Source organism: Neomonachus schauinslandi, chromosome 12, assembly GCF_002201575.2.
Source record: "Neomonachus schauinslandi chromosome 12, ASM220157v2, whole genome shotgun sequence".
Lineage (NCBI taxonomy): Eukaryota > Metazoa > Chordata > Mammalia > Carnivora > Phocidae > Neomonachus > Neomonachus schauinslandi.
The window spans coordinates 26,515,902-26,529,528 of record NC_058414.1 but is presented as its reverse complement, the minus strand read 5'-3'; the positions used below and the strand labels follow the sequence as shown (position 1 = coordinate 26,529,528).

The window sequence follows — 13,627 nt, the reverse complement described above, 5'->3', positions numbered from 1 at the left end:
AAACTGATAACTTCATTCTGCCTTTGATTGGGTCATTAAGACCTTCGTGTTATTTAATGACAATATTATGGGACAAGAGGTAATCACTGCCAAGGGTATATCCCAAATTAGCATTTGCTAATGAATGAATGAAAATAAAGCAGTGTCTTTTACTTTCTCTCTTCTCTAATAATATCCTGGAGAGTATCACCTTTTGGACTATATGAGAGTGCCTATCTTTTATTTATTACAGGATATGTTTCATTAGACTATTACATACTTGAATAACCCGAAAGGGCAGGCAGATAACATGAATATGTCAGTCATTCTGGGGTGAGTAACAGGGAAGGAGGGAACTATAGTGAAATAAAGAGTGGGTTTCCCACCTGAAGCCATCTCTACATATTTTGTCCGACAAAACATGCCTGCTGGGTGGGATTTGCCCCAGAGGGAGCTAATCAACTACCATATTCAATCCGTAAACCTTTCCTTAAATTATTCCTACGGTTTACAGTGGCCAAGGTGTTTGGCTGTTATATGGCTTAGAGTTGTTATTTTCACTGTAGCTCTAAGTCTCTTTTCTGCCTCATGTTATTTATATGTTAAGGTGTACCTCCCCCCGTTATTATTCTCGTATTTCCTTCCTTATTTCTGTTCCTAACTTTTTTCTTCCTGTCTTTCCGACTTGCCTGTTGTATCCTTCACTCTCGCTCTCGGAATCAATGCAGTCAAGTCATGGTTGTCCAGAATGCAAGGTAGAGTTGGTTCTCTTTCAGTGTCAAGCTACACTGTAATGTCTAGAGTTTTATTTTTTGCCTATTTGTGTACATTCACCTGCAGTTTGACTTGACAAAGATGTAATTTGCTTCTTTTTACATGTTGGTATCTATTGAATTAGGCTACCAGCAAATTGTTCTGATTACATTATTGAACAGGTTTGGCATATGTGTGCCATAGAACGTTGAAAAGTAGAAAATATTAAAAACAGAAAAATATGAATAAGGAAATACCACCCTGAAATTAGATGTAACTGGTTTTCATATGTAATTTGTCCACTAAAATTCATTTAGCTTCTCATGTGATAACCATGGCTTAAGTTCTCCTGGGTCTTCTATTACAAATAAAAATAAAATCTAGAGTCATTTTTCACAAAAATTAACTGACCTTCCAGATTCACTGGGCATGAATCTCATCCTAAACACCGTAGTTCTCGAGTCTTTTTCCCTTAGCTAGACCTGATATTGAAACATTTCCATGCCTTTATACCTTCTGCACCACAAAGGCATTGCCATGCAATAGGATGCCGTAGTCGGCCTTCTCTGGCACACTGGCAACAACATAAGAGCATCCTCCTTTCTGTGCCATTAGTAGGAAACTGTTTTCTAATAGAGCTCATACCATGGTACATCATCCCATGGTCATCTAAGGGTATCTTTTAGATACATAACTAAGAGCATTCTTTTGCACATCTCATTACATTATATATTAAATGCATTGTTTGGTTGGGGAGGTGAATCTTGCACCATCTGTAGCAATGGGTGATGGGAATTTTAATGCCACCCAGAATATTAATGGTACAGGATTTGTTTTTGTCTGCAACATTAAAATTTGACACCTTTAGTAATCCTGACAAGCTGATGCCCAAAAGAGGTTGTTTCTGCTTTGAAAGGCATAGATATTTAAATATTGTAAGGACTAGGATTAGTCACCACACCCTTTCTAGTGGCCAGAAAGGTTGTGTTTCCTTGCACACATAACCATGGTAAATTTGATACTGTGACAGATTGCTTGATATGACATCCTTCTCAGGACAGCATCCAGATCTCTCATCCAGATTGGTCTCAGACCGAAATGCAAAATTATTCAGTTGAAAGAGACAGTGTCATTTTAAAGCTTTTTTTTTTTTAAGATTTTATTTATTTATTTGACAGAGAGAGAGAGAGATCACAAGTAGGCAGACAGGCAGGCAGAGGGAGAGGGAGAAGCAGGCTCCCTGCTGAGCACAGAGCCCAATGTGGGGCTCGATCCCAGGACCCTGGAATCATGACCTGAGCTGAAGGCAGACGCCTAACCATCTGAGCCACCCAGGCGTCCCGAGATAGTGTCATTTTAGAACAGACATTATCAGTCACTTTATTCAGAACCTTCCTATCCTTTATCTAGAGAAACTGAGGGGAAATTGTCAGAATGACAATAATTGTCAGTATTTAATTTAGAAGAGAGCATGTTTTGTAAACATAAATAATGCTTGAAACAGTCTGGGGTGTGCTGGTTACAATTTCAGAGATCTAGAAGTCACTTTCTCATCCTATGTTTCATCTAGAGGTCACTTCCATCATCTCTTTGAGAACTGTCAATGCAAGAAGGAACAATAATGACAAGGTACTGACATTTTAATTTTGGCTGAGGAGGCCAGTGAATAAAGTCCTAAAGAGCTTGGGTTTGGATTTCAGCCCTGCCTCTTAGAAGTTGTGAGGTTTCTCTGAAACGACTTCCTCTTCTGCTAAATAAGAATAATAATAACTCCCCTCCCAGGTTTTTTGTAAAACACAGAGTAATACACCAAAAGTGATAAGCGTAATGTCTGACACATAATAGGCTCTCAATAAATGGTGCTTGGTATTATTGTCAGTATTACGTACAATTACACTCTCTTAGGGCATACCACTTAGAATTTCCCAAAGCAACTATAAAATTGGCCTAAAATTGTTGTGATATGTGTATATATACAAATATATATAATTTATATACAGGAAATATATATATACATTTAAATTGAGGTGAAGAACTTTAGATTGCAGGGTAGAGTATAGGGAAGACAACCTAGACACTTCAGCTTATGAAGCCTGCAATTAAGAAAGTTGATGGATTATTCTTATTTTATGATTGGCTATATCAGGTCGCCAGTGGTCAGTTATTCCTACAAAAAAGTGATGCGGAATGCTTGGGCTACAGAATTATACAAAAGCATTTAACGGTATATAGGAAACCAAACAACTTTGTTTTCTTTGATCATAAAATGTACCACATTTGTCATTCTTAAAATTAAAAAAAAGAAGAAGAAAGAAAGTCCTGTTCGCTGATAAGAATTTCACTGGTCCAATTTTCTCATCTCTCATTTCCTCTTTCCACCCTCGGATCAATATACTCAGAAGCTCTGAAAGCCCAACTGTCAGCCCTGAGATGAAAGGAAACAGGAAAGAGCCTATAAAGAGTGCATGAACTCAATACTTGTCCCTGGCTAACTAAGAAATGGAAATGAGCATATCTGAAGGATCTCATTCTGGTTTTCTCTCATTACACTGTTTGACAAAGTGCAGGCTTTTTGCCACGAATGAGATTTTGCTCTGACTGAAGCTGATTTTCACTATCATGATACCTGGAAGTTCAGTTCCAGCGTGGACTTTCTCTAAACCGCCTTGTTAGCATATCAGACTATTCCCTCCAGGACCTCTATAAAGCAGGTACAGGTGTTGCATGCATTTATAATTCAAAGGCCAGAGCTTGTTTCATTTTCAATAGATTTTAAGGGGAAAAAAATAGAAGTATATTTTAAGGACCCATGCAATAAACATTTCTTTAGCACAAACTGTTCCAAACACTGTGTGAGGTGCTGAGGGTAGAACTGACAAATGGCCACATAGGCTCTGACTTCAGGGAGCACAGACAATCAAGTGATGTGCCAAAAACACATTACTGCACAGAAGAATAGGGCTTATAAAACGGGATATTATCTGAGCTGCTTTCTAAATTAAAGGAAAATCCTTAGAAGAGTAATTAAAAATAAATTGTGCGTGTGTGTTTGTGTGTGTGTATAATTTCCAATAAAGGAAAACCAAATAAAACAAGAGAAATGAAAATCTTCAATATTTTAGATAATTCTATGAAAGCAAAATACAAAGACGTCATCATATTCCATTCATTCATCGTTCTTATTTTTTTTGAAATTAAAAAGAGAAACTCAGAAAACTCTTTTTCTGCTAGTATAGGGGAGAATAATTGAATTTCAAGTATCTTTTTCTGTCTGTCTTAAAAGCATTATCTACTTATGAGAAAGTAACTGGTCAATAATTTAAAAAATGAAAGAGAAAAGAAGTTAGTCAAAACTTCAAGGAAATGAGGGTTAATTTTTTTATTAGCACTGTGCCCCATCTTGATTAATTGACTTTTTATTTTCCCTTCTTAAAAAACTTCTCTGATTATTAGATACGGCCTAATTGTCCTACTATAATATCATTATTGCAATTTTCCCGTGAGGGAATATAGTGTGTTTTCCAGACAAAGAAGGGAAAGGAAAATGAACTCTACTTTTTTCTCAACCTAATTTATGCTCACATTTAAGAATCCCACTGCTAACCTGCTCATCTTCAACTTGTCAGTCCAGATTTTGATGTGGTTGTGAGAAGTGCTGAGTTTTCAATTTTGTAAAGCGGCAGCACAGCCCATTGGGATCATGCTCAAGATGGTCAGTTCGTGGTAGTTATAAAGCAAGTGTTATTGAAGGAATGGCTTTGTGCGATCATCTCTGCATAACATTTAAGTCCAAAAAAAAAAAAAAACTGCACAGGATTGCATTATCATTTACACAGTTCCACCAGAGATAGTGGAGGCAAGTTGTGTATTCCTACATTAATCCAGACCTTGAGTCTGGAGAGAATTGAAGAATCAAACTCACTAATAACATAAAATTCCCCCCAACTGTGGTTATTTCTGAGCGGATCTGGGCAAGAATAAATATTTGTAGTAATTATCCTTCATTCCACAACACTCTTTTAGGATATACTAGTCAGAATTTCCCTAAACAACTCTAACGCTGGCCTAATTTTTTATGATATGTGTATATATACACACATATTGGATGTAATTTCTATTACATATATAGGAGAGCAACCAGTTTCCCTATGTTTGAATCGTGGTCCTACCAGTTAATAACTATGCAGCCTTTCCAACATACCTTAATTCTACTGAGCTTCATTTTTTTCCATCCTGTCTCATAGAATTGCCATGAGGATTAAATGAGTTAACACATAAGAAGCTTTTAGAACTCTGCTTGGGAAAAACTAAGCTTTTAATGAATGTTAGCTGTTTTTATTTTAATGTGCTTACTTTATAAATTGCTTTTTCATACATGAATTAAGAACTTTTGCTAAATGTAAAAGTGAAAAAAATGACAAAATATGCAGGTGAAAAATTATAGTAACAATTATTCACAGATTCAGAAAAGATGATGAATAATGAATTCTTTGGAGGACATTTAAATATTACAGACTATTTTCATATATATTGACATATCTAGGATTTTAGTGAAGTACTTGAGTTTGCATTTGACATTAATTACCATCTTTTTAAAAAGTTATGCATTTAATTTTTCAGCATTGGAAAAAAATAATTTACTACTATTCCAGTGTATTATGAATCTTATCCTTATGTTTCCTCACGATCTCATTACCTTAGTAACAAAGGCCAAAACAAATAGAAGCCTTAAAACTTATACTGCCATGCATTTTTCTTCTAAGTATACCTGCCTAGAAAAGTAGCCATGAATTCTAAAGGAGTAACCAAGGCTTGCTATTATCTTGAAAATGGTCACATCCATTCTTCCTATGTCATCATAAAAAAAAATCAAAAACATAAGCTATAAAGGAACATAGTTTACCAAAGTTATTTTGAATTTGTATTGTAAAATATTACAAAAATCACTGAAAATTATAGAAAATAACAAATACCTGTGTTCTTGCCATTTAGTTCCATCAAATTTTAATATTTTGCTATCTAGGCTTCATTTTTTTAATTAAAAATATTTTATAAGTACCCTCTGAAGCCCTCTGAAACCATTCCCCTGTCCACCTGAGATAACCACAAAATAGAATTTATTACCTATAATTCCCAAACTGTGTTACGATATTTTTATATGTTTATTTTATATCCATGTATTCATAAACAGTTTACTGTATTATTTCACATGATTTTAATTTTAAATCACGATAACTATAGTTATCCTGTACATTTTTTGCTCACCTTTTTTCAAGATTTATCCATCTTAATATATGGAAGTGTATATTTATTCATTTTAACTGCTGCTTACTATTTCATTGAAAGAATATATCATAATGTATTTATATATTATCTTATTAACTTGCTATTAGAAACAATGTTACGATGAATGTTCTTGAACACATTCCTTGCGCACAGGTGGGAAAACTGTAAGGTGGAAGAAGACAAAGTAGAATTGTCTAGGTTATTTGGGTCCATAAACTTAAACTTCACCAGTTTCATCTAAAATTCATCTAAAAACTGTACAAATTTATATTGTCTACAGTCTATGAGAATTCCTGTTTCTTTAAATCCTCACATATGCATTTCCTCCAAATTTTTTGCAATTTGTCTTGAATGAAAAAATGGTCAAATCCTGCTCTTATTTTTACACAAATGAGTTGGTTAGAAGTGATGAGAGTGATGCTCTATTTCTTAAATTGGATTCAATTCACAATGGCTGACACATGGGGCCTTGGCAAACGTAAGTTCAGTGGTTTCCAATCTGCACCTTAGACTTACCTGGGAGATTTAAAAAAATTCTGATACTCAAGCCTCACCCCAGACCTACTAAATCAGGATCTCCTTGGAGGTGCAGGGCGGAGAAATATGGGTGCAGCGCTGGGCCATACTTGGTAGCCTCAGAACTCAGATTCCTAGGTGATCCCAATATGCAGTCAATGTTGGGAATTAATGCTGTTGCGTGTGGCTGATAAGAAAGAGAATAAAGCTGAAGAGAGAAGACATTCTAAAAGTGAGTGGTGAACTAGAGCTTGATTCTCAGTAGCTCTATCTAGAACGGATAGAGTAAATTAGTGCTTGGGAAACAGTAGGAGGCATTCCAGGATGTGGCAGTGCTAGAGACCAGGAATTAGCAAGTGAGTCAGCCCATAGTTAGGAATAGAACAACAAATCAAGGGTCAGGATCCTGTCCCTTTAGAAAAGACAACAACGTGTAAAATCAGAGCAATGAAAGAACTCCAGATGAGTAGGTTGATTTTCAGGACTCTGCTGCCCACTGGAGCTGAAGTATTATCTAGGAGCTCAGCTATAAGGCTAGGCAGAAAATTCGGGAAAAAGGCAGTGAGGATTGGATGAAGGCCTCATCTGTGTGGGTAACATTGGCTAATAGCAAACAACAATAATTCCAACCCCATCAGCCGGTTGATGTCAGTTATAAATGTTCTGTTTGTCTTAATTAGAATAGGTTTGGGATATAAACTTCTAACTGTTGCTCAAAGGGAATGGAAAAGTCAAGGAAAAATTCAAATGCCCCAAGTTGTAAGGAATGAGGAACTATTTTGATCTGGTTTATAATGATTTATCTGGGCTATTGACATAAACTAAGAATTTATATTTAATTGCTTTATAACTAAATATCCTACTTTACTAAGAGTGTCAAAATATACTTTAAATACAGGGTAACAAAAGTTCATGGAATTTCAGCTATAGCAACAAACATTTCTCATCCTTTCCTCAGTCAAAACAATTATTATAATTTTAAATAGGAAAAAAAAAAAAGAAAGACCATTTGGCTTTGTGGACATGATTAGAAGTAAAACTATTGGAAAGTGAAATACCAAATTATTATTTAAGGGAAATACTTAAATTATTATTGATGTTACCATATAGTTCATGCAGTTGTCTCCTGCATTCAGGAAAGAGAAAGGTTCTAAAATTATGGTATAGTTAGAACCCCTAAAAGCTTTTCTTTAAAAACTACTTTAGAGCAAATAAAACTAAAGGCATCCAACGTATTTTTAAATTGTCATTTTGTATTCAACTTAAAGTAAGGTTTTAGACAGGAAGGTGATGGGATGATTGCATAATGATTTAAAACAAAATATCATCTTAAAATGTCTGCATGCCCTTCCAGCTGACTATGAAGTCATCAGTTAAGGTGAATAATCAAGATAACTCTTTTTTTTTCTTCTAATTCAGTGCTGAGTACAAGAGGAGGACTAAATATGTTCAAAAAAGTCTTAATCCTGAGTGGAATCAAACAGTTATTTATAAAAGTATCTCCATGGAACAGGTATGCAATGATTATTTTCTATGTGAGAGTTTTCGGCTAATATTAGAAATCCGATGACAAAATTATTGCAAGACTGTGGTCTATCAGTTTTGCCACACAAACAAAAAGAAATGAGTAAAATACAAATAATAAATGTAGCCAGTGAAAGGAAATGGATACAGTGCAAAGTTCCCATGAGTGTAAATGTGTGCATTTTGACAAAGCAGCCAAAAAATAAATAAGACCAATGGAACATTTGCCATCAATTATTGCAAAATCTTAATATTTCAACAGCCTGGGCCACATTAATCATATTTTAAGGGAAAATATTTTCCAACTGGCCATATACTTTTTATAAATTTTGGTCAACCACTTTCATTTTTTTCCAGTTTTACTGAGAAAATTGACATAATACATTGTATAAGTTTATGGTATACACCATAATGATTTGATATGTATATATTGCAAAAATAATAGGTGGCTGTATTTTGACTTTCACAAATAATACAAAGAAAATATTCAGTGTATGTGAATGTGTTATTGCTCCAGGCAACATTTTAGGAATTCATCTCTTCTCTAAATCGAGGCCTCTTAAGAACCTGGCATTGTGGGGCTAAATTGTACAGACCAAGACATACAGATGACTAGCCTGAAGGATTTTAAAGGAGATTTATGATTTGTCCTCTGGAAGATTTCTAATTTGATTATGAAGTTGAAGCTGGGTACAAATTGTAATCTGGGTTCTTGAATTTAAAATAAGTTAAATTTACCTGCAGAAATTAGAGAATGCTACTATATTTTTTGGTGATTTACTAAAACCAAAAAACTCCAATCTAAATATTTTATCCAAATAACCTAGACAGTTTTTCTTTTCTTTTTTTTTTTTTAAGATTTTATTTATTTATTTGAGAGAGAATGAGAGAGAGCACATGAGAGGGGGGAGGGTCAGAGGGAGAAGCAGACTCCCTGCCGAGCAGGGAGCCCGATGCGGGAGTCGATCCCGGGACTCCAGGATCATGACCTGAGCCGAAGGCAGTCGCTTAACCAACTGAGCCACCCAGGCGCCCTAGACAGTTTTTCATCCTTTAAATTCCATGTATTTAAAGAGCATTTATAGACTCTACTTTTTTTTTTTATAAAAATCGCGAGTGGGGGCTTAGAATAACAGGGAATTAGTAAAAGTTTGAGGTCTCATGAACAAACAGCAGGTTGGACTATAAAATCATTGATATTTTATATAATATTTGATATAAACCTACATTTTAGATAAAATCTGAAGACTTTTTACACAAATGGAAAGAGTTCAAGGAAGTGAAAATAAATGAATCTATAATAGAGTGTGATGAAAATTTGTGGGGTTAATAACATTTTGATTTAAACTGTAGCTCAAGAAGAAAACACTGGAGGTGACAGTCTGGGATTATGATAGATTTTCTTCCAATGACTTTCTTGGTGAGGTGAGCATCTGATTTCCTTTTCTTCATTTGCTTTCATTATAAACCACCAATTAAAACTTATTGATACAAGCATATTTCTTAAGTTTATTAGATAATCATTTTGGTTAAAGCCCCTTGGTGGATAGGATATATTTCCTGACTTATTCTTTGACTGGATGAATAGTAATTTGAGAAATGGTTTTCACTCTATCATTTGATGTACTTTATAACTAATTTGTAGATGAATTATTGTTTTGCTGGTAGATATATAATCATGCTGTGAATCCAAATTTGAAATAAATTATTATAAAATGAGCTAGATTTTTAAATTTTTAACATTGCTCTTCTTCACTGCATCTATCAATGACTTGATATGGCATTCTGCATTGTTTATTTCTTTTAAGTATCCCATGAAAAATCTCTCAAAATATTTTACGAGGCAAAATAGAAGTAGGAGAAAACAATAAAAATCAGTTTTATATAAGTTCACATGGAATCTACCCTAATCATGAAATCTGGCAGAGTCAGATCCTGTGTTTTTTTTTTTAATCTATAGTATTTCAAAAAATATATTTAGTAATCTTTACTTAAAGCAGAAGTTATGAATTAATGTTAAAAAATAAATCCTCTCCAAAAATAAAATAACACCTAGACAATATGATGTCCCTTCCCAGAAACAATAGAAAACAGTTGTTTAGTCTAGGTGACACGAGACCTTGTTTGGTTCCAAGACTCCACACTTTTCTTTACTATCAAAATTAGGCCATTTGACCTTTACTTGCAGGCTCCATGCTGGTACAGTCCCTGGGACTAATCTTGATCTTTGGACAGTTCTAGAACGCAGTATTCTATCAGACTTAATGTCTCATTTCAGAAAACTGATTTATTATAGTCCTTGTAATTTATTGTTGACATGAACCTAGAGCATATATCCATTGTGTTGGTTCTCGTTTTTTTTATATCTCATCAAATTTAAAAATGCCAGCAATTGTAAAATGGGATATTACTCATGAACCACTAAGAAAGAAAAAAATGCTACCAGTCAAACCATGATACAGTGCTTTCTCATCATAAATTGTTAGTCATATCCCTATTTCAAATATGAGTTAAAGTATGTTTTAAAATACAGGGAATTAGTCAGTAATTGCAAATTACCCATTCTTTTTTAGTTTGTCCCTCTCCTAACTAAAAGCAATCTTTAAAAATGATATCCGAGTTTAAAAAAAAAGATATCCAAGTTTAGTACTAAAATGTGTTCATTTAGTAAAAGAGAGCTTTCATTCATAAAGAGATTGAGTTGTGACTACCTTTTCACATCATCTCCAAATAATTTATAGTCGAAGATCTTATGCAGTTCAGTTTAATCAAATGTTCATTTTAAAATATATATATATATTTATTTTAGAGAGAGAGTACACAGTGGGGAGGTGCAATGGGAGAGCAGAGCAGAACCCAATGTGGGGCTCGATCTCACAACCCTGAGATCATGACCTGAGCCAAAACCAAGAGTCTGATGCCCAACCAACTGCACCACCCAGGTGCCCCTAATCAAATGTTTATTAAGCATCTAATATGCACAAGATGTTGTTCCCAATGTCATGGGTAAAGAAAAATGAGGAGGACAGCCTTGTCATCCTCAAAGTCATACTATGTCTTTTGGCTTATATCCTTGAGTAAATTTCAGATCACAGATAAAAGTAATGGATGAATTATATCAATTTCATTGACTTACTGCATTTTTTCAGGTATTGATTGATTTATCTAGCACATCTCATCTCGATAACACTCCAAGATGGTATTCTCTCAAAGAACAGACTGAAAGTATTGATCATGGCAAGGCTCATTCCAGCCAGGGCAGCCAACAGTCTCCAAAACCATCTGTCATCAAAAGCAGAAGCCATGGTATCTTCCCTGACCCATCCAAGGGTAGGAGATATTTCAAGTAGAAAAAGCTTTTTTCTATTTGTTCACTCAGTAACTTCTTGAATATGAGTGCCTGTATATTTAATATATTTTACAATGTTGGATTCTATTGGAAAGTATGTAATATAATATCCTGCAAACAGTAATGGATATGGAATCAGGAAAAATGGGCTTTAGTTTCAGATCAGCGCATTATCAGGTTTATGACTTCGTGATCTTCACCTCTTCGACTCTGGTTTTCAACCAATACAACGGAGGGAGTTGGGCTGTATGAGCTGTTGGATTATTTCCAGCTCTCAAAATCCATGATAATACGATTTTATCAAATATGTTGGGGTATTTCATAAAGAAAAATAAGAATCCTCAACAGTCCATTGACTAGACATACTCATCATTACCATTTATGCATATTTCTTCTCATTGTTTAAACCCCTATTTTTCATAGGTATATTCTTACTCATATATTATATATGTAATATATGAGCATATATAATTTTGCATCCTGCTTTTTACTTACCATACCAAGAACATTTTCCCTATGTCACCAAAACAACTGGTATGTTGAAATTTACCTAAACCTTTCCTAAATGTTGGCCTCGAGCTAATGCTATGATTTTTTTAAACCACTATCATTATTTTTGAAATGGTAATGTTATACATTGGGTTTGGCAATATGCACAGCATTCCCATTTGAATGGGCTTTTCCTTTGAGAGGTTCATTGCCGATTATCCTACCACACAACATCAATCTTCATCATAAACCGAGTTACTGCCTAGATGAGATAACCATGTAGTATTTTACCTAGGCACACTGAACTATTTTTAAGTGTCAACTCTAAATGTTTATACTGGACCTGAGTATTGCTCCCTTCTCTCCTCAGAAAGTACATCAAATTGAAAAGTGCTTCTTTGCACATTAGAAAGGAATGGGTCACAGGTGCAAGTGTTCTCGGAGATGGAAAACCACGAGGCCGAGTCCAGTAGGCCACTGAGTTGATATGACAAACCACGGGCTACCATGAGGGCTACAGATGACTTGTGAATGAGCTTTATAGATCATTTATGGATCCCACTTGGCCAGATCAACTCTACCCTGATTAACTTCCTAGAAGATCATTAGCATAAAGACCTCTCTCTCTCTGTCTCTCTCTCTGATGGCCATAGTAAATGTGGGCTCTCTATATACATTCTCTGAAATCCCCTGAGACACGATTCTCCAGTCTCCACTGTTAATGTGTCCTGGTGACGCACACCCCTCCATCCGGGCATTCCCTGCATTTTCACTGGAAACTCCTCTGTGGCCGTGGGAGCCTCTTGTCTCTTGCCTGGTCCCTCCTAGAATTAGCAGTTGCTTGGCGATGCGGAAAGTTAACATAGGCATTTCCATGAGGCTAGTTAGATGTATGTCCTCTTCTCAGACGTCTGTCTTCTCGACATGATTATCCTTTTGACGTTCCTCCCCACAACTGTTCCCCCAATGTTTAATCACATCGCCGAGTGACAAGCAGTTGCATAAATGAGTCCAAAAGGAAACAGAATTAACATAAATCTTAGTCTCAAATTATGTGAGACCAAGCTTGCCAGGAGGAACGCTGGAGCGCTGTTAACTCACGTCTCACCCTCTTGTAACCAGACATGCAGGTTCCCACCATTGAGAAATCCCACAGTAGTCCCGGTAGCTCGAAATCCTCCTCCGAAGGCCACCTGCGCTCTCACGGACCGTCGCGCAGTCAGAGCAAAACCAGCGTCACCCAGAGCCACCTGGAAGATGCAGGGGCTGCCATAGCTGCTGCCGAAGCCGCAGTGCAGCAGCTCCGCCTGCAACCAAGTAAAAGACGCAAATAAATTCCTCAGCATGGCAGCTTAATGTTCATCTGTCGCCTCTCTCTCCTGCTGTCCTTCCCCGTTCGCTTTCCGTGTTCTGGCAGACCCTGCTCCCTCCATCCTCTGTCCCTCTGTCCGTGTCACAACAGTACCAAGACATAAATCTGCTCTTTCTTACTTCGATTTTTCGTTTCGTTTATTTATTTACGTGGACGGCAATAAAACTGGCTGTTTCCCCTCTGTCTCCGCCATCCCTCCAACCTGGCTCATAGTATTTGGTGGCTGTGTCTATGACATTTGCAGGCAAAGCAGTGTCGTGTGTCCTTTTCGTGTGCGCTTAAATATCCTTGAGAATCTGGGAATTATGAGCACAAGTGGCTGCCAGTTTTCCAGGCGTTACACCAAAAAAAAAAAAAAA

The 13,627-nt window shown here is 35.9% G+C and overlaps 1 protein-coding gene across 1 annotated transcript in view; it reads left to right on the top strand.

Annotated features, from left to right (window-relative positions):
• PCLO (piccolo presynaptic cytomatrix protein) overlaps positions 1-13,402 on the top strand; it is a 329,508-nt gene extending 316,106 nt beyond the window's left edge. The window contains 5 exon segments of the mRNA XM_021689841.2: positions 708-734; positions 7,954-8,047; positions 9,412-9,483; positions 11,208-11,388; positions 13,019-13,402. Coding sequence (XP_021545516.2) covers positions 708-734; positions 7,954-8,047; positions 9,412-9,483; positions 11,208-11,388; positions 13,019-13,230 — 586 coding nt within the window. The 3' untranslated portion in view covers positions 13,231-13,402.
• The last annotated feature ends 225 nt before the right edge of the window (positions 13,403-13,627 follow it).